At 38.1% G+C, this 19616-nt stretch overlaps 2 protein-coding genes across 2 annotated transcripts; one reads left to right on the top strand and one right to left on the bottom strand.

Moving 5' to 3' along the window:
* The first annotated feature begins 3868 nt into the window (after window positions 1-3868).
* LOC149012726 (cytochrome P450 CYP736A12-like) lies at window positions 3869-7342 on the top strand. Its single transcript, XM_089159805.1, has 2 exons — window positions 3869-4605; window positions 6344-7342. The coding sequence occupies exons 1-2, from the start codon at window positions 3931-3933 to the stop codon at window positions 7169-7171; spliced, it is 1503 nt and encodes a 500-aa protein (XP_089015931.1). The 5' UTR covers window positions 3869-3930; the 3' UTR covers window positions 7172-7342.
* A 7573-nt stretch (window positions 7343-14915) lies between these two features.
* Window positions 14916-16802, bottom strand: LOC149012725 (glucan endo-1,3-beta-glucosidase 8-like). Its single transcript, XM_089159628.1, has 2 exons — window positions 16468-16802; window positions 14916-16020 (listed from the first exon to the last, which is right to left on the bottom strand). The coding sequence occupies exons 1-2, from the start codon at window positions 16800-16802 to the stop codon at window positions 14916-14918; spliced, it is 1440 nt and encodes a 479-aa protein (XP_089015754.1).
* Window positions 16803-19616: the final 2814 nt, after the last annotated feature.

Here is a 19616-nt window from a genome sequence, read left to right as displayed (position 1 = left end):
ACAACACATATCCATGTCAGTGCACTAAGTTACTTAATTGATTTTCTTTTGTCTTTATAATCGAAAGAAAAAAAAAGAAAAAGAAAAATAACTCATAGCCAACTTACATAGCCAACTTAGCTTACCCTAACCGTATCAGTCAATTAGGGTGGGCTTGGGCTAACTAAACCTAGTAGGGTTAGGCCTGGATTGAGTTAACAGGTGCTCTACATCATGGAGGAGAAATGCTTATGTCTTGTATGAATTTATTAATATAATCCATGGCAGCTAAAGGGTTAGGTTGTATTTTTTGAAACATTATCTCATTCCTGACCTTCCAAATACTATAGCAAGTGATTATGAAAATTGACAAAAACCAACATAACAGAGGTTCGTCCAACTATGACTGAAAATAAAGACAAAGATCAAGAATCTTTATTTGTGGAAGCTTTTCCACTCTTAACCCTAGTGGTCCTATAGCCTAGGCTTGCCGAGACCAAGGACAATCAAAAAAAGATGCTACATTGATTCGTTGCCATTGTCACACAGTGCACACATAGGATCAACCCTAGTCCACTGAATTAGTTGCTCCTTAATTTGTATTCATGTCACTAGTTGCCAAAAACAGTTTAAATTTAGGATGTATTTTTAGCTTCCAAAATAATGTCCACCATGCAACCAACAAATTTTTGGTAGGGGTGGAGTTCATGCTAGTTATCTCCTTGTAAGCTAGTTTAGTAGTAAACTGCCCAGATATAGATAATCTAGATACCCAAGCAACCTGACTCTTACAAAGCTGCAAGGTTTGAATCATAGAGACAATATCACTGGGATCAAATCCTTCAAAGAAGATTCCAGCATAGATCAGTGTTCAACTGCATCAGAAATATTAGGTCCATGTGGATATACTGGGGGCTGTTGTTTCCTAACTTGTTCCATAGAGTCGTAGATGACCACGGATCAAACCAAAAGGAAGTTGTACATCCCTTTCCAACTCTTCGAAACACCATCTTTTCAAGAGTGGGTAGGATTGTCCTAAGGCTATTTTAGGCTATAGAACTAGATCTCTTGTGAACTTTAGGGTAAAAAATAGTGGTCTTGGGAAGATATTTGGCTTTAAGACATTTACCCTAGATGGAAATTATAATTAGTCTCATTTAATACTCCATCCCTGCTTGAGAAGTAAAGCCTTATTGATGTATTCAATCCTTTTAAAACCAAGACCACCCTAGTGTTTAGAGTGCAACAATTGTCCCAAGCTATTAGAGTTAGGTCCTTACCAGGTGCTATTTGATCCAGCCAAAATTGTTGGCAAATAGAGTCCATTTTCTTGCAAAGAGCGTTAGGAAACGAGAAATATTTCATATGGTACACAAGTAAGGCATGGATAAAAGAATGCATTAGGATTGCTCTACTAGGAAAGGTCAAAGAATTAGCTTTCCATCAAGCCAGTTTAAATTTCATTTTGTTCACAATATTTTCTAGATCATTGGACCTAGACCGATTGTGATGGAGAGTTGTACCCAGATAAGCAACCTTGTTATTTATTTCACTATTCCATGCAATTTCTTTTTATGGAGAATAGGAGCATTTCTACTAAAGAACGCTTCACTTTTTGCAAAACTTATTACTTTACTAGTAATATTAGAGAAATGAAAAATTACATATAGATTCCTTAGATCTACAATCAATTACATATACTACCCCTAAAAGAAATCACTTGCAAATACCTCCCTACTGTTAACTAGTAAAGTTGAATGATGATAATAACAGTAAGGGGTATTTGTAATTGATTTCTTTTCAAGAGAAGTAAATGCAATTGATTGCAAATTAGGGGGCTTATATGTAATTTACCCGTAGAGAAAAGATCTAGGATTGTTTTGATCACACATACATCTTCAACAGAAGCTCTACAAAATAGAAAAGTATCATTTGCAAAGAACAAATGCAAAATTTTATGTGCAAATGAAGATTTCTTTAAAAGCATTTACCATTTTGAATGACATTTACCCTTCTGAATTGATCTTAAAGTCTAGATGGCACCTCCATAACAAGTAAAAACAAGGGTGAATGGGACACCCATGTCTAAGACTCCTAGAACCCTGAAATCAAGAAAAGGAGCCCCATTAATCTTAACCGAAAAATGAGGTAGTGGTTATGTGATTGCTGATCAAATCACACCATTGTTGCCTGAAGCCAAGGCAAGACGAAATTCTAAGAATAAAAATCCATTCAACTTTATTATAGACTTTAGACATGTAGCTTGCTTTTACTACCTCCCTTCCTACTTTTTTTTAGGGGGAAGTAAAAACTTCCTTCCAATGAGGAATATTTTTTCTATCACAAGAACCTCAGGATCTTTTTTCTTTTCTTCTTTTCTTTTCTTTTCTTTTCTTTTCTTTTTTTCTTTCTTTTTTTTTTTTTTTTTTTTTTTTCGGTTTTGCTTTGGAATCTAATTGAAAATATTGATCATCTGATTTTTTATCGCCCTTTCTCTTAAGTGGATTTGAGATGATGTCCTTTATAGGTGTCACCTTAATTTTTTTTCGATAATAAAACAACGGAGTCAATGACTCAAAGAGAAACTAAAAGGAAGTAGCATCACAATCCGCCTAAAGGATCTCCTTCAACCCATGGGGAACATCCTGAAAGAACATCCAAGAGCACTCCAAATCAAGTGGAAACTTAGACATCCAATCAACAGCCTTATTAGTAGCACGTCCAACATATACGCATTGCGTACTCACCATCTAATGCAGCAAAACACCAATATCAAAAGAAAATCCAATATGTAATAGGTAGGGTTGCAATGGGGCCAAGTTAGGTTGACTTGTTTAAAACCCTAATCCTGACCCTAAATACCAAAGTTCAGCATTGGCCCTTACCCTTTAGAGCTAGGCCAAACCTAGCTAGGCAAGGTTAGACACTTAAATATGGTCTTAACCTTGACCTTGATGCTAACCACAAAACAATAAAACCACACCTAATATAAAACAACACCTAATTAATTTTATACCATTCCCTTGCTTTTATGAAAAATAACCTACAATTAAGGTGGTAGGGTTAGGTTACATTGAGCAGATTGGTCCTAGTAAAAAATAAACACTGACATGGACTTGATCTTAATTAGGGCCACCTGACGCAGCCCTAACCCATCTCTCAAGGTAAGAATTTTCAATCCTAATCTTTTTCAGGCTTAGGATTGACCATGAGGAGTTTGGGCCATCAACACCAAACTTACACCCCCTAGTAATAGGGTTTATGAGAATGTCCTTTTGCGCATGCATTTTCCATTTATGACGTAGAGAAACAAATATAGACTTCTTGCTTTGTCTTAATGACCCGTAAATTTTTTTATTGTACCATCCAAAAAAATGTGTGAGAACCGTAGAGAAATTCAGTGCTTTCAATTTTTCTGAATGATGCATTTAACATGCTACGAAAAATTCAAAAAATTACTAGCAAAATCAACTTCACACACTCTTACCCAAAGAAAATCAAAGTAAACACTGTAGGTGGAAGATGTTTTACTTTTTGGAAAGCTTCCTCATGGGTTGGGCAAGATTTTTTTCTGGTTCAAAATGTCTTGACGGTCTCTATCAATTGTTTGGATTGTAATATCATAGAGAAAAATAAAACTTCTTAGACTATGTCCTTCACGTGTTGGCCTTAACAAACGCTTCTGTACCCAATTATACATAAAATTCCACCATTGAAATTTGAGTGCTGAAAAAGAAATATCAACCAAATTTCTTCAGAATTGATATCACTGGGTCCCTTTCTGTCCATGTGTTGCTCGATTTCCTTGGCCAGTAGCTACTGTCCTGTCTTGGGCTAAGCATATGGTCCAGGTTGGTTCTTTTTAAAGGCACTAAGTTTCCTTCTGCTGATAAGCAAAACAGCCACCTGCCTTGAGATCTGGCATAGCAAAACACCCTTCTTTCTTCAGAAATGTTTCCTTGGGAAGTTGTTGCTCTCATATTAGCTCTTGGAGCAGTATGGTGGTTTTCAGGTGTCCGAAATTTCTCCGGCGGTCATCGACTGCCACCGGGTCCTCCGGGGCTACCAATTATCGGCAACCTCCACATGTTAGGTAATCTCCCTCACCGTAGACTTAGCCAGTTGGCTACTGAGTATGGACCCATCATGTTCATCCGGTTAGGCCAAGTACCAGCCATGGTAATCTCTTCCCCTAAGGCAGCTAAGTTGTTTCTCAAAACTTATGATTCCATCTTTGCTAGTAGGCCTGATAACATGGCAGCTAAGTATTTATGTTATGGGGGCAAAGGGATAGCCTTCACCCCATATGGTCCTTACTGGAACAAAATGCGTAGGGTTTGCACTACTGAGTTTCTTAGCAACTCAAAGATTGAATTGTTCAAGTTGATGAGAGAAAAAGAGATTGGTCACCTTGTTCGGTCACTGATGAAAGATGCCCAGACCAGTTCCACGGTGGATATCACTGCAGAGGTGGGATCACTTATCGAGCAGATGACTTACCGGATGGTGTTAGGCGAAAACAGTGATGATTTCAAACTCAAACCAGTTATCAAGGAAGCTTTGAAGCTGTCTGCCGCTTTCAACCTCGCTGATTATATTCCTTACATTGGCTCACTAGATCTTCAGGTAAGGTTTCTTTAATAATGTTATCACTGTTGTACCAGGGGAGAGGGCCCCTCATTTGTGATCCCTATTTAATTCGCCAGGTAATATTTTTTGTTGGGTTCAATATCATACACTTCAGTGATCTTGAATGAGTTAATCTACTTTACCAAAAAAAAAAAAGAATGAGTTAATCTACAAGCACGAGGTGCTTCTTTGAATTTCATGGATTTACCATCTCGTAGTCCTTCACTGGATCACTTTATTTTCTACTTTTCAAATCCATAAGATACAATGATTGGAGGTTAACTTTGATGTGTCCGAGTCAATTCCGATCAAGTTTCCGACTGGTATTCGGTCGCCTTCTCGTGTCTAGAGACGATGAACCCTGCAAAAGAAGGTTAGATGCGGGCCGGCTAGGATGTCAGGCAGTTGCCTCTGATGATAAAGTCAGTCGGTGATCAGATTGAGGTCTTGTGTGTGTGTGACAGGAATTTACTCGTGAGTGTTCCGAAAAGTGTTTGTTCTTCTTACTGGAGGGGTGACTTTGTTTAAATAGTATGCGGGTTACCTTTCTGTTAATAGACAAGATCCCTTGTTGGTGGTCGTTCCGCCTGATCAGCCCTGGACAAGCTCCCGTGACGGTTGTTCCGCCCAATTAGCCTTAAGGTTGACCTTCCATTTATGGCGATGTTGCCATATAGGTTTAGCGTGAGTGGAGCCTTTCATATATGTGGTGCAGTCGGCTAAGATCCCAAATGCGTTGTTGGTGTTGCCCTGAACAAGCTCCCCTGATGGTTGTTTCGCCCATCAGCCTTAAGGTTGACCTTCCGTTTACGGCGATGTTGCCATATAGGTTCAGCGTGAGTGGAGCCTTCCATATATGTGGTGCAGTCGGTTAAGATCCCAAATGCGTTGTTGGTGTTGCCCATATTCGGGTGCAGTTGTCATGTTGGGTCCAGGCCTAGTTGCCATATTCGAGTCTAGGCCCGGTTACCCATGGTCGGGTTCAGCCCTAGTTGGGAATGATCTTTTCTTATCAAACTTCTTTCCCAAAAACACAGAGAAGAAAAATGAATCAGCAATTTCACACTTACCTTTTTGTCTATTCTTTCTCTCTTATTCTTTCCTCCAACCCTAAGTAAGAATGACTTCATTCCCAAAAAAAAGTCAGCGAGAGAAGGAGACCCAATCTGAATTTTCACACTAACCTTTTTGTATTCTTTCCTTTATTTATTATATTCTTTCCTCTAATTCAAATTGCTTAAATTAGGGCCGTGTTTCAGTACTCTGCAGCATAGCACAATCTACAGTTAAGATCAAAATTTTGACCAAGAGTTTGATCTTGATTGTTCATTTTACAAAAGTGACTGTTTAACTCATTGTGAAATATACGGTCAAAATGTCGATCTCGACCACAAACTGCAGGTGTTGCGCATTAATTATGCAGCACCCAAGCAAGACCCTTTAATTAGAATTTCATTGAGACTCAACCAAGTGACAGAAAGTACATAGCTGTCTCACTTGAACTCAACCAAATAAAAGACTAGCTACTTAGGAATACCCACCTGCTTTGCCATTGCATAATTAGGTTAAAATGTAATGAATCCCACACCCAATAAGATTAACTATTATGATGATCTAACTCATCAAATATTGTCTATTAGTGGAAACTCAAGATCAATAATTCAATGCCGTCATGATCAAGAAAACCATTTATTAATTCATGCAACATCTGAAGTTGAATCTTTGCATTTTTCAGGGATTGAATCAACGGATGAAGGCTCTTAGCAAGATTGCGGATGAGTTACTGGAGAAGCTCATCGACAATCATATGCAAGTCCCTAGAGAACACAAGGGCTTTATTGATACAATGATATCCTTGATGACAAAATCGAGTGGAAATAATGAAGAATATCATCAGCAATGCATGATGGATCGGATAAGTATCAAAGCAGTGATAATAGACATGCTTGTTGGTTCAATGGACTCGACGGCAACCTCAATTGAATGGGCCTTTTCAGAACTCCTGAAACATCCAAGAGTGATGAAGAAACTTCAGCAAGAACTGGAAAATGTTGTTGGAATGGATAAGGTAGTTAAGGAAGAGGATTTAGTAAGATTAGACTACTTGAATATGGTGATTAAAGAAAGCTTGAGGCTTCATCCTCCTGGTCCACTGCTTGTTCCTCGTGAATCGATGGACGACGTAACGATCGATGGATACCATATACCCAAGAAATCTTATGTGATTATTAATACTTGGGCAATCGGTCGGGACCGGAATGTATGGTCGTCTAATGCCGAAGAATTCCTACCAGAAAGATTTCTTGACTGCAATGTTGATGTTCAAGGGCATGATTTTCAACTAATTCCATTTGGATCAGGTCGTAGGGTTTGCCCTGGTTTGCAATTGGGACTAACTGTGGTTCGACTAGTTCTTGCCCAGCTGGTGCACTGCTTCAATTGGGAGCTTTTAAATGGAATGTTACCTAGTGATTTGGACATGAATGAGATCTATGGCCTCACAGTGTCTAGGGCAAAGCCTCTACTAGCCGTCCCAACTTGTCGTCTTAAGGTCTCTGTGTAATGGTAAAAGTCCACAGCTAAAAATCTTGCTAATAATGAGAAGAGTCTCCCTATGCAATGTAACTATGAACTTTCTCCTTGGTAAGTCTAATGCATTTCTAAGAGATCATATGTTGTGATAATTGGATTGCTATTTATAAAGAAGAGATCAAACATGTTTACTGTTCATATAGTATATAAAGAAGAGATTTTCTCTTCTCCCTATGTGGATTTAAGCCTTCCAGTGGTTCAATTGTTAAGTTGTTTACTTGATATATCACAAATATATAGAAATATCTCTTATTCTTACCTGGCATGCAAGTAATGAGGTAAACCTGAGGGTATAAATTTGGGCCTGACACCAAGTGGTTTTTAGCTCCTAAAGATGGGTTGACTTTGTTAAATGCATACTTCGAGTCTAAGGCTGGATTGGTTAGGGTGGACCTTGGCCCAGCCTATCAAGCTCAATCCGACTCTGATTTTAATCATAAATTAATAATACTCTAATTTCTAATGATTTTTCTTCTAAGTCTTCTTGTTGGTGACAAGGTTTAGAGTATTAGTATCGAGTATCATAATGATGATGTGTTTTAAGAAACAATATCATCTTGTATCTAGTATTGTATTGTTTAAATCAATATATTATGATGCATTATATACATGTTTTTGTAAAAACATGAGAGATATATGCACTACTATGTATCGTATTGGTTGTATCTAATATGGGAACGTTTTGACTAGTATCATATTGTTCAATGAGATAATTTAAACTAAATCAACGGGTTCCCTTCATTCGTCATTGATAAGGTGCATCATCTTTATATCTTCAATGCGTTAAAATCAGGTCAAATAAAAGTAATTAAGATATACCAAGACAAATCAAAGCCAATCATGATCATTAAAAACTAATCAATACCAAACAAAATCATTCATACCCATGTCACTAGAAAGCATCGACCAACCGAACTGTATGTTTTGGATCACAAACATATCCATGTAAGTGCACTAAGTTACTTAATGGATTTTCTTTGGTCTTTATAATCGAAAAAAAGAGGTAAAAAGATAAATAACTCATAGCCAACTTAGCTTACCCTAACCGTATTAGTCAATTAGGGTAGGCTTGGGCTAACTAAACCTAACAGGTGCTGGGTTGGGTGGCAAACCCGGCCTAACTCAGCCCTGTTGTTTATATCTAAATGGCCCACAAATAAATTAATGACAAATCACAATGAGAACACCAATGCGTTTGGCGGTTTGGCCCTTAGAAGCTGAAGAGCTGGCTGGGAATTCCAACGTCTACTTTTCCTCGAATGGCGCCCTCCTTGTCACTTCTCCTTTAATACCCGACACAAGAGCAGCATCTTATGCTGGCTCTGCCCTTAATGCTCTCCTGAAACCTTTTTGTGGTGCACAAATACTTAAAAAATCCATCTGCTTAGCTGCTTCTCAAATCAAACAACATCATTTTCTTTTACTAAATCTGGTCCGTCCAAAGAGTACTAAACATCCTACCACATTTCTTCTATATTTGATCAGAAGCACAAAGATTGACCTTTTAATATATGGGTTCCCACCTTCTAGTTTCTACTTTACAGCTTCTTTTTCTGATGACAAAGTAACCACTTCCAAGTGATAAACGAAAGGTCTGCAACTTTAGAGGGAGGTGTTATTGAATGGCGCCGATGGAAGAGTCCTCTTCATGGATGGTCGAACAGGCAAAGGAGGAGCTGCAGATTCTTGAAGCCCAACACCCAAATCGATATGGGTTTTTGAAGATGGAACTTAGAAGCTTCATCAGTGGAGAAACCAATGCATCTTCCCCGTTTTTCCACAACAGTGTTGTTTTCTATGGGAAGGACACCATCACCCCCATACCTGCAGATTCCTCTGCAACCACACAAGGTACTTCCTTTTCCATTGAGTGGGTTCCTTCCTTTCTCTATTTTAGTTAATTACTGAACTAAAAGGTCAGTTATTTTTTTCAGCGTCATCAAATAGAAAGAAGAGAAAGGCTTCTATGAATCGAAAACTTGATCAGGATAATCCACAGTTAACAAAGACAAAATTTTCAAAGCTGAATCACTCGATGGAGATGCTCGATGCTGCCATCGGAAGAGCTGAAGAATGCCTACGAAAATTCCAAGAATTCAAAAGAAGTTTTACTCATTATTAATTAGTTATTTCGGGGGAATTTTTATAGAAATAGGTTTGGATTGTATCGTGGTCTTGTTAGCAGTTTATTTGTCAGGGAAAATCAATATATACCTTAGCTACTAAGCTCTGTATAAGGCATAAGATAAGGGGGGCAAAGCAAATGTTAATATGCTTCATATGAAAACTGACGTCTTTTGCGTGCGAACCCTTCTGATGCCCATCTAATGGCTAAGAGCTGGCGACCATGCAACGCAGGTACTTGGGTGCATGTCCAGGCGTTCACAGCCATTGGATGTGCATTTGCTGATGGACTTAATACACTTGTAAAATTCTCTTCCCTTCAAATGAGTTTTTTTGGGACAATGCTCTGTTTCAGGCACTCTAGAAACAAGTTTCTTGAGGCTTAAGAGTAGAATTTACAATGAAGTTTCGTGGATTATGCCACATACATAAGAACTCAACAGTTAAAGAGCACTCTGCCATAAAATCTGCTTGAACATTTGCAGATTTTTTTCTTCCGAAAAGTGATTCAACAATTGACATCCAGACTACAAAGGTCTAGAAGCAAAGTAGAGGAATTCTGCCAAATCATCTTTCTTGCCAAAGATGACACCTTTTGGGCTAGAGCATGATAACGCGGTTAGTAACTCTAGAAATGGGCACAGGAGACGAGCTACCAGGCCCAGCTAAGAACACTCTAATATCATTAACTTTAACTAAGAAGATACCTCCATTGGAACATCAAGAAATGGGTCCAAAATAAGATGAGCTGCCACTTCGCAATCTGATTCCAGAGACACATTGGGGTAGCCCGCCGCATTCGATTCTATACAAATCCCATATGTATAGCCCATATTTCTCCTTCTATAACCGAGCTGCAATCCATTCTCACTGAGCAAGCCCACTAACACACTATCATTTCTGAGAACAGCACCAACTCCACCTGTGCCTGTGTCTGCATCCCATGAATAGTCCACATTCAATTTCAGATGGCCCGTCACTGAAGGAACCCAATTGTGCACCTCAGGCTGCTGTAGAGGCTCATTGACTTCCGATTTCATGCAATTCCAAAACTCAGCATGGGCCCTCTGAGTTCTACCAATGACCTCCTCAGGAGATTGTTCCTGCCCTTCAAATGTAAGCTCATTTCTTGGCAACCACAAGTTCCAACATATGAATACTACTAAACTAAACGCTTTAGCTTCTTCCTTCTTCGAGCTTAACCATAAAACCCCACTGCTGTTCAATCAAATGAACCAACTTGGGCTGAGGAATATTGGGAATACAATAGGATAGGGTGCTTCCAAACCAAACAACCTTAGCAAACAAGCAATCAAGAAAGGTATGATCAATAGATTCACTATGAAATCCACGAGCGCTTACATGAAGGATCAATGGAAATTTGCCTCTTCACTAAGTTCTCACCCATAGCCAAACCTTGAGCAAGGTCTTTCAACTTGAAGACATTTACAGCCCCAATTTTTCTTCCATACTCTTGAATTCACCAACTCCCGCTCATGCATCTTGGAAGATGAGGCCGCCTTCGCCGAGTTGACGTAACTTTCATTGGAAAATAAATGATAGGTCGACTTCACCGAGAATTTACCATTTCAAGCAGCCCTACTCCACACATCCATCCTCCTGATTGGTAACTCCATCCTTATTTTTAAAACGGCTGCCACATTTGGTAAAAACACTTGCTCCAAAAGTCCACGGCTCCATTCATAAGACACCGAATCAATTAAATCTGAGACAAAGTTCACATCACATACCTCAAGTTTAGGTGTAATGCTTTTGAAATTATGTGAAGAAGGAAACCAATTATCATGCCAAATATTGATGTTGACATCCGATCCCACTTGCAACAACAAGCCTTTTCGGAGAACTTCTTCCCTTCATGATATTCTTCCACCCCCACGATGAAGACCACCTTTTAATTCGAGGAGGTGTGTTGGGGCTAAAGGTGATAAAGGATTTGTTCAAATTTACCTCTTGTCTACTCTCAACACAATAAAGTTGAAGACAATCCTTCAAGTTCACCACTTCATTGGGTTCTACTTCAGAGAACAACATACAATCATCAATCATCGGCAAAAAGTAGGTGAGATATCGGTGGTGCTCTATTCTTTATGCTTATGCCTTGGATTTGGTTGTCAAATTCAGCCTGCTCAATATGGAACTCAATACCTAAGAGCATAGGATAAATAAAAAGGGAAATGGAATCTCCTTGCCAAATGCTCCTAAAGGGGGAGAAAATAGCCTTTTTCAACACCATTGACCAACAATGAATAAGAAACAGATGAGATGCATCACATTACCATATCAATACACTTTGCACAAAAGCCTGAGTGTTGTAGGGTTGAGGCTATAAAGACCATTCAAGACGGTCATAAGCCTTATTTGTATCCAACTTAAGGCTTAGGAATGTTTTCTTTCCTTTCTTTTTGTGTTTGATATAATGGAACAACTCAGGTGGCAAATACATATTGTAGTAGGTTCAATTATATTTAGTGCATTGTTATAGTCTATGGAGGATTCATAGGCTAAATACATGAGCCATCTGTGGAGTGTGGTGTCAAAAAATCATCGAGTCTTGTATCCTTAATGTACGATACTATTTTTATCAAAATTGGGACATGAGTTATCGGCCAGCTGCTATGATTATTTGGTAGGAGTAGATCTCGAACTTGTTTTTCATTACACCATATATCCTGTACTTGAAGGTTGTGTTGCAATGCTTTATCTATTGCATCCTTTAATCTAGTCAGTAGTGCCTCAACAATGTTTCCGTTCCTTAGTCCTCCTGCACTTAGATACTTTAGCTGCCGTTCACAAAAATTCCCACACTCCATCCCGAACTGTCTAGCTCTGCATTATGTACCCTTGCACAAACCAACATAGGACCATATGTTAGGTTAGTTAAACTTTTACAAAAGCAAATGTTTGGTTTGGGTGGCTAGGCTTGTACTTGGCTATTAGGGATTGGAGCAATTTCTTGTGTTTTAAGATTTAAATCATGAATCCGAAGTCACTATGTTATGTAACACTCTTACATGGTGGGATTGACTCTATTAAAGATTTGGTTATTTCTTTTTTTCTAGATAAAGTAGTCATGATAGTGCTGGGGCATCAGTGAGCATGTGTCCCATACCACAACCCTCTGATATCCCAAGCAATGGATATCCAAATGGATACCCTTCCATCACCTACATCACATCATCCATTATTATATCATAATCATTCAGTCTATATCACATTGTAATAAAGTATATAAAAACATCATATATAGCATACATTCAACATTAATTCAATGACTTATATAACTACAACAAGTTACATGAACAATGGAGAGTGTAAGCAATATACCATTTATCATATAGCATGCCATTACATATAAATAAGAAAGTGTGTCATTACTCGTAGATATGTAAAAGCTTACTAAAATGTAATTAAACTTCACCCACAACACTTCCAGCAAACTCAGAGAATACCTAAACATAAGGTTGCAAGAATATATAGAAGACATGAGTCAAAACAGAGCAAAGACAAACTTCACAGAGCTATTGTGACCCAGCTGGTCGCTTGGGGCGGTTGGTTGGGTCAAGCGACCGCCATAAGCGATCACCTCTATTACAGACAATTTGCAAGTCTGAAATTCTGACTTTCGATCATCCAATTTTAATCCGATTTCGGGATGATTTAAGTCTGAATTTCATTCTTAAAAGGTCTATAACAAAGGTACAAAACAACCTAAAATTATAAAGATTCATAATTCAATTCATCTCCTTTGATTAGATCCATCTTTTATTCAAATGCAAGGATTCGTTTTCAGACAGGATCTTCTCAAAATCATTGATAGGGAATAGAACCATTACAATTTAGTCACTACCAACAAAAAGGAAATAGATCTACACCATTCCAAAAAATGAAGGAAGAGAATGGAGTGAGTGAAGATCACTTACCTCTTCAAGATTCGCAAAACAGACGAGGGATTGGTTCTACTTCGCGATCCACGCTTCTCTCACCTTCTAGCACGTGTTCGTTGCCTCATAACCGTCCACAGCAGCAATCTAGAGTAAAATAATGAGTAAAAAGGTCAGGGTTTGCTATATATAGGGAACATAGGCCAAATTAGGGCAAAACCACGCAAGTAGACGTGGCGGTTGCTTGGGGCCAATCAACCGCCTTAAACAACCGCCCCCTAGTACTTTTCAGTACTTGGGTGCTTTGCTCAAGGGGTTGATCCCCAACTCAAATCTAACCTTAAACATCATATGGGGGAGGTTTTACCTTCAATCCGAACATCTTCAAACACCTCTTGACTCTGATTGGAAATTCACTTTCCCAGTAAGGCAGGTTCTTCATCAAGAGAATCCAGATCCATGGATCCAGGATATGAATCATGAACTTCAATCCGGATACTCCACAACTTAATCCAGCATGACATTCGAGTTATCGGACCTGCCATACGGATTCCGAGTTAAAAATACAGGGGTTGTTACACCTACAGTGATTCATATGCCTTAGCTTCCCGCGGATCCAACACTTTTAGATGATTTTCCCTTTATATTTTCCTTTACTTCTAGATTGCGATCTACCTCTTGACTGTGACTTTCTCTTATTCGAACTTTTACCCTTTTTCTGCTGTCTTCCCTTTGATTCAATAGGCAACACATTTCTAGATAGGGCCCAAGAATTCTTTTGCGCATATCCCATCACTAAGTATGTAATTGACAAAATCATTGAAGACTAACTTCCTTGTGCTTGTCTTACTAACAATCATAAACCAAGTTATTCCAACTTTTAGGCAAAGAACTCAAAAACAATAAGGCTCTAAGTTCATCATCAAAAGTCAATATCCACATATTGCAATTGACTAGATCCCATATTAAACTCATTCAAATGATCAGCAACAGAACCAGAATCTGACATGATCATATTAAAGAATTTTTTTCATCAGGAAAACTGTACTAGAGGCAGAGGATTTACCATATAACTTAGTTAATTCTTCTATCACTCCTGCCATTGTGGTCTCTTTTATGATGTTGAAGGCAACCTGCAATGTGAGTGACAACACTACACTGGAACCAACGCCTTTCGATCAAGAATCTTCTATTGTCTTCCTTTATATAATTTGATTTCCTTCCAGATAACGGGAAATAGAGACTTTTTTTGAACAAAAGATCCTCCACCTGCAATTTGCACCACTGAAAACTCTGCCCATTGAACTTCTCGATCTTCTGCCATTGACGCTCATGAAAGCTTAAGATTCGATCACTAGCAACTCCATATTGAGACGGAAGTTGAACAAGAGCAAATGTGGAAGGAAATTGATGAATGAGACACTCCAAGTTGGTGGATATAGGAAGAGAAATTGCTTAGATAGAACAGAAGAATTTGGACAAGAAAGAATCTGTGAAAGATTTTTTAGAACAAACAATACCACCCTTATAATTGTTTTGGAACAAAACAAAACAATTTATAATGCATGAGCAACGAACAATGATAAGTCATTGGATATACAGATGAAAGATATATTCATTTATCTTAAAATCTGCTGAAAAAACAGACAAAAAATAAAACGGGGTACAAATGGAATATCCACAGCGCCATCACAGGACAAGAAAAAGCATGGGCAACAATATGGATGATAATGCCACTGCTGAAGGACTGAGGGATGAAGAAAATGAAGCGACCTGAATCATGAAATTGCATGTACCTTGCGATGCATTTTGTGTTGTTATCATGGCCAAACCTTGGAAATTACAGCTCAAATCTTGCTGGTTCTGAACTTGGAAATACATGTTAAACGCATAAGAAGCGTTTCCTTGAGCATCCAAGTTATTGCATGATGACCCATAACCAAGTGCAGTGCAATCAGAAAAGGTACAAGCATAATTGAGGTTATCCCCAAGTTTGCTGAGATTTGTAGCACTTGGATTGAAAACACACCAGCGCTGAGCCATATATTTCACATTCTTTACTGGCACCAGAAGTATGTTCTGGCCCTTACCTGAGAGATCCATTGGGAACTTGGGCTGCCCATCATATCTAAAGATCCCCCAGTGGCGCTCAAAATTCCCAGGAGCAACGCTTTTGGCATCCTCATCAATAAGTCCAAACAAGTAGACTTCCAGATACCCAGGACGCATTGGGGTACCTTGGTTGTTACCAAGTTTTTTCATGAGCCCATTGTAAAATCTCTGAGCATAAGCTACATTTGCGTTCTTATCTCCATCAGTAGGCCAACCAATTTCCCCGACGAAGATGGGCAAGTTTCCAAATCCAATTTTCTTCAGAGCCCAAACCAATGTATCAAAGTTAGCATCAAAGACGTTTGTGTATAAAACCCCATTATCGTTTACAGGTTGGCTCGTCCCATCAAAGAAAGCAAACTCAACAGGGAAATTTGGATTGGCATAGAGACTCAAGAAAGGGTAGATATTGACAGTGAAGGGAGCATTGTTTTGGTTCAGGAACTTAACAATTTCAGTCATCTGTTCACTGATGTCTTCCCGAAATATTCCCCCAGATGGAACAGGATCGCTAGTAGGTGAGTAGTAGACATCAGCATTCATGGGTGTGGTGGCCTTTATGGTGTCTCCAACACCAGCTTCATTGAGTGCATTCTGAATGTTCTGAAGGGCTGGAAAGGTGATGTTTGTAAATGAGTTGTTGTAAGACATAAGAAATGGCTCGTTCCCAACTGCTACATATCTGCCCAGAAGAATAAAAAGGAAAATTAGACACAGAATCATGATTACTAGTGACAAACAAGAGCGGAGCCACTTTCACATGAGGAGGGCCCAAGTACTGATATTTCACATAGAGCACAATGATTTTTTTTTCATTATCCATGTATGTTAAAGAATTTTCTCCAATCAGGTCAAGTACTCATATTTCACACATGGAAACAGTCGATACAGAGGAGATTTCAAAATTTCCTAAAAAGAATGGGGGATTTTCAAAAAAATCAGAGGGATGGGAGAAGTGCTCACATTTCACACATGAGAAAATAGCTATAGGAGAAATCTGAAAAAAATTGACGAACAGTGATCCACAAGTGTCAACAAAGACACGAGTAAAGGATTAGAAGGGCCAAGAAGGCAATTAAAGAAACATTTAGAAGTAGAAAGAAAGGAACAAATTAAATATAAATCTTACTTGATGTTTACACCTCCATTGAAGTGATAAGCAGTAACGTTGCTCTTGACCCACTGCTTGGCCGTGTTATAGTCGTTCATATCAGCGAGCATATTATTGGGAATGGCAACCATGACTTCAATAGAGCTTCCAGCCAGTGAACTCAAGGTAGATTCGTCAGAATCGAACAGCTTCACCTTCTGAAAACCATTGTCTTTCAACATCTGAGCTACAGATTTAGAAGGCAAGGGATGTGTTGCCATTGTTCCCCAGTTGACCCCAAGACTATCAACAGGAAGAGAGTTCAATAACAATGAAACAAAGAGAAGAGCAGATAAAATCCAGAGCCTGGTCATTTTTTAAACAAAAAAGTCACCGGAAAACCGTAGTTTCAGAGAAAACCACAACTGGTTGTAGAACCAGCTTTCCGGAGTTGGTTTTGAGATAATCTCAGGATGATGTAGACTTGGAAAGAGGAAAGGTAAATCTGATAGAAGGGTTAGAGAGAGTTTATGAAAATTGGTTAGCGTTGTAGTTTATCTTTTTTCGCATCATCTTCATTTCTCTAATCTGTGAATTTGGACATGGTGAAGGAGTTAATAAAGACATGGTCATTCTTACTTGGAAAACAATGAAGGTCAAGGTTGACCAGAAAAATCAAAAAACGAATCGATAATTGGCTTGGGGTCTTGGGCAGCGATTCGAAGGAGGACTTGAAAAATAAAATAAAATAAAATAAAATAAAAAGGCTTCCCCAAATGGTCCGTGTGAGAGGGGCTTTGGTTCGGTCCAGCATCATTAATGGCACTGAACCATCAAGCATTAATTTTGACTGTTGGATCAAGATTTCGGTCTAAATTTTGATATTGCCCAAATTTCAATTAACGGTCGAGATTTTCAGCAGACGGCTCATGTTGTTTCACTTAACCATTAAGTGCATTAATGGCACTAAACCAAAGCAAAATCCATGTCAAGGTCCATTTTTAAAAAATATTGAAAACAAATAATTGGCGTGTTGGCAATGGCCAATGCCTCGTTACAAAGAAGTGAAGTTTGACTCTTTTTGGTAATATATATAAATTATACATATAATAGTTATTCCAAGGATTCAGTCAATGTGTGCATAAGCTAGACGATTTTGATCTTCTATTGTTTTGTATTTACCTTGAGCTCTGCTTTGATGACCATCAATTTGTAAATCACCACCGAAGGACTTGAATCTTTTTAGTATTTAGTTAAATGAGAGAAATATTCTTTCATTACAAATTTAGATAAGGGTCAATATCTGGTATGTCTTGTTAATAAAATCTATCTTAAATGTGCGATGAAAAAGAATAAAGAAAAATACAATCTTCTAGATTTGTGATATTTACGATGCCATGCATTGATATTGCCATGCATTGATAATTTGATACAACATGATACACATTGGATGATGGAAATTAGATTTTTCGCTCTGAAGTCTGAACTTGATTAGAAAATTTCAACTTAGAAAGTAAACTAATATTTTTATCAAAAAAAAAAAAAATTAAAAAATTTCAAGTGGGAAGTGATTTCAGCTGTGGGTGAAGTTGATGAAGGGTTGTGGCTTGTGCGTGTGGGGTTGGTCTTTTGAGGGCCATGTCGATTGTGGCCTGTGTGAGCTGGCACACACGTTTTATCATTATAAAAATTTATTTATTTATCTTTTATAAGAGAAATTCAATTTTTCTTTTTAAGTAGAAATAGGAGAAACTCAATTTATGAATTCATCGTGGGAAGTCTTATATGCCATTTACAATGTGGCTGGAGAACATATCATCTTCAATATGATCCACATGTTTTTTTTGTCGACATTTACAAAGCATCATGGCTTTCAAGCTTGTCCAAACCTAACTTCCTATTTTAAAAAAAATGGCTTGTCTTGTCTTATTTATTTATTTATTTATTATTATTTTTTTAATTCATATTCAATGTCAAAGGGTTTGGTAACTCCTATTTAAATTAAAATAACAGAACCTCTCAAGCCTGTTGCATGCTTATCCTCATCTGTTTCTTCTCGTCTCTTCTTCCTAATTAACTCTTTGGTCTGTTCTAGGTTAGTGCTTAGCACTTGTTGGTGGGTTTCTTTCATTTTTTTTTTAATGGGTCTCACGGTCTGTTGGGGGATTTGATTTTTGTTCAGGGGGTTTCTAGTAGTCTTGTTGAACTTGAATGTTGTGCATTAAATACACCCCACCTGCTGCCTACTGTGGAGATTTTGATTTCGACCGAGATTTCGATCTTAACCGTTTGTTTCGCAATTAGGTAAAAAGTGAAATGAGAAGTAGAGATTTTGATCTCGACTGTAGACAACACAAATTTGAGCATTTAATGTACAACACTAAAGTGCAACCGTTTTCTCTACCAAAAAAAAAAAAAAAATTGAAACCGTTTTTAGTCTGTTTGTTTTTATCTCCCTTTAACTTTCTACTTTCGTTTCATCTTATCATCTCTTTATCCTTCTACCTCCTGTATCTTTTCCCATAGTAGTTCCTGTTGTCATTTTCTAGTGCGAGAAACACTTGGAGTCTTTTTGGACTTCCCTCTTTTGGTTTTCCCTTGCTTTGTTTAATTTTTTGTTATTTGTTCTATAGTCTTACCTTATCCTTCTTTCGTTTTTGGTTTTCTAGATTCTCTTTCCCCCAGCACCCCTCACCCCCCCAAAAACAAATCCCGGTGTGGGTTCAAATGCATTAGATATACGTCAGAATTTATGATGTTGACCCTATTATGGATGCTGTTATGTTTTGACCTGAATTCTTGTACTTGATTTGGAAGATGAACCTGAACCGACATATTTTTGTTCGCGATCTGAATGACTTATTTGCGGAGATCGGTGGTGAAAGTGGAGGGTATGGTAGTATGGTACGACCCGACTCAATGGGTCGACCTAAGCTTTTCGATTGGGGTTTTTGGAGAGAGTTCTTGTAACGTCATTTTTGACAATTGGTTATGAGATCTCTTTCTGTTCTTCTTCTGTATAGTGAAAAACTCTTCTTCTTCGTGTTTGGACGTTACATACCATATCGGTGTATCAATTATGTTAAATCTATTTTCATTTTTGTTTTTTTTTTTTTTTTTTTTTCAATTCATTATTACGTGGTGTTTGTTATATCAGATGCGGCTCAAGTGTCAAGAGAAGTGGTGGA

The sequence above is a fragment of the Hakea prostrata genome, chromosome 6 (assembly GCF_041222555.1).
Source record: "Hakea prostrata isolate BN-2017 chromosome 6, UWA_Hpros_2, whole genome shotgun sequence".
NCBI lineage: Eukaryota > Viridiplantae > Streptophyta > Magnoliopsida > Proteales > Proteaceae > Hakea > Hakea prostrata.
The sequence above is the reverse complement of the archived record's forward strand: the minus strand, read 5'-3'. Positions and strand labels throughout refer to the sequence as shown.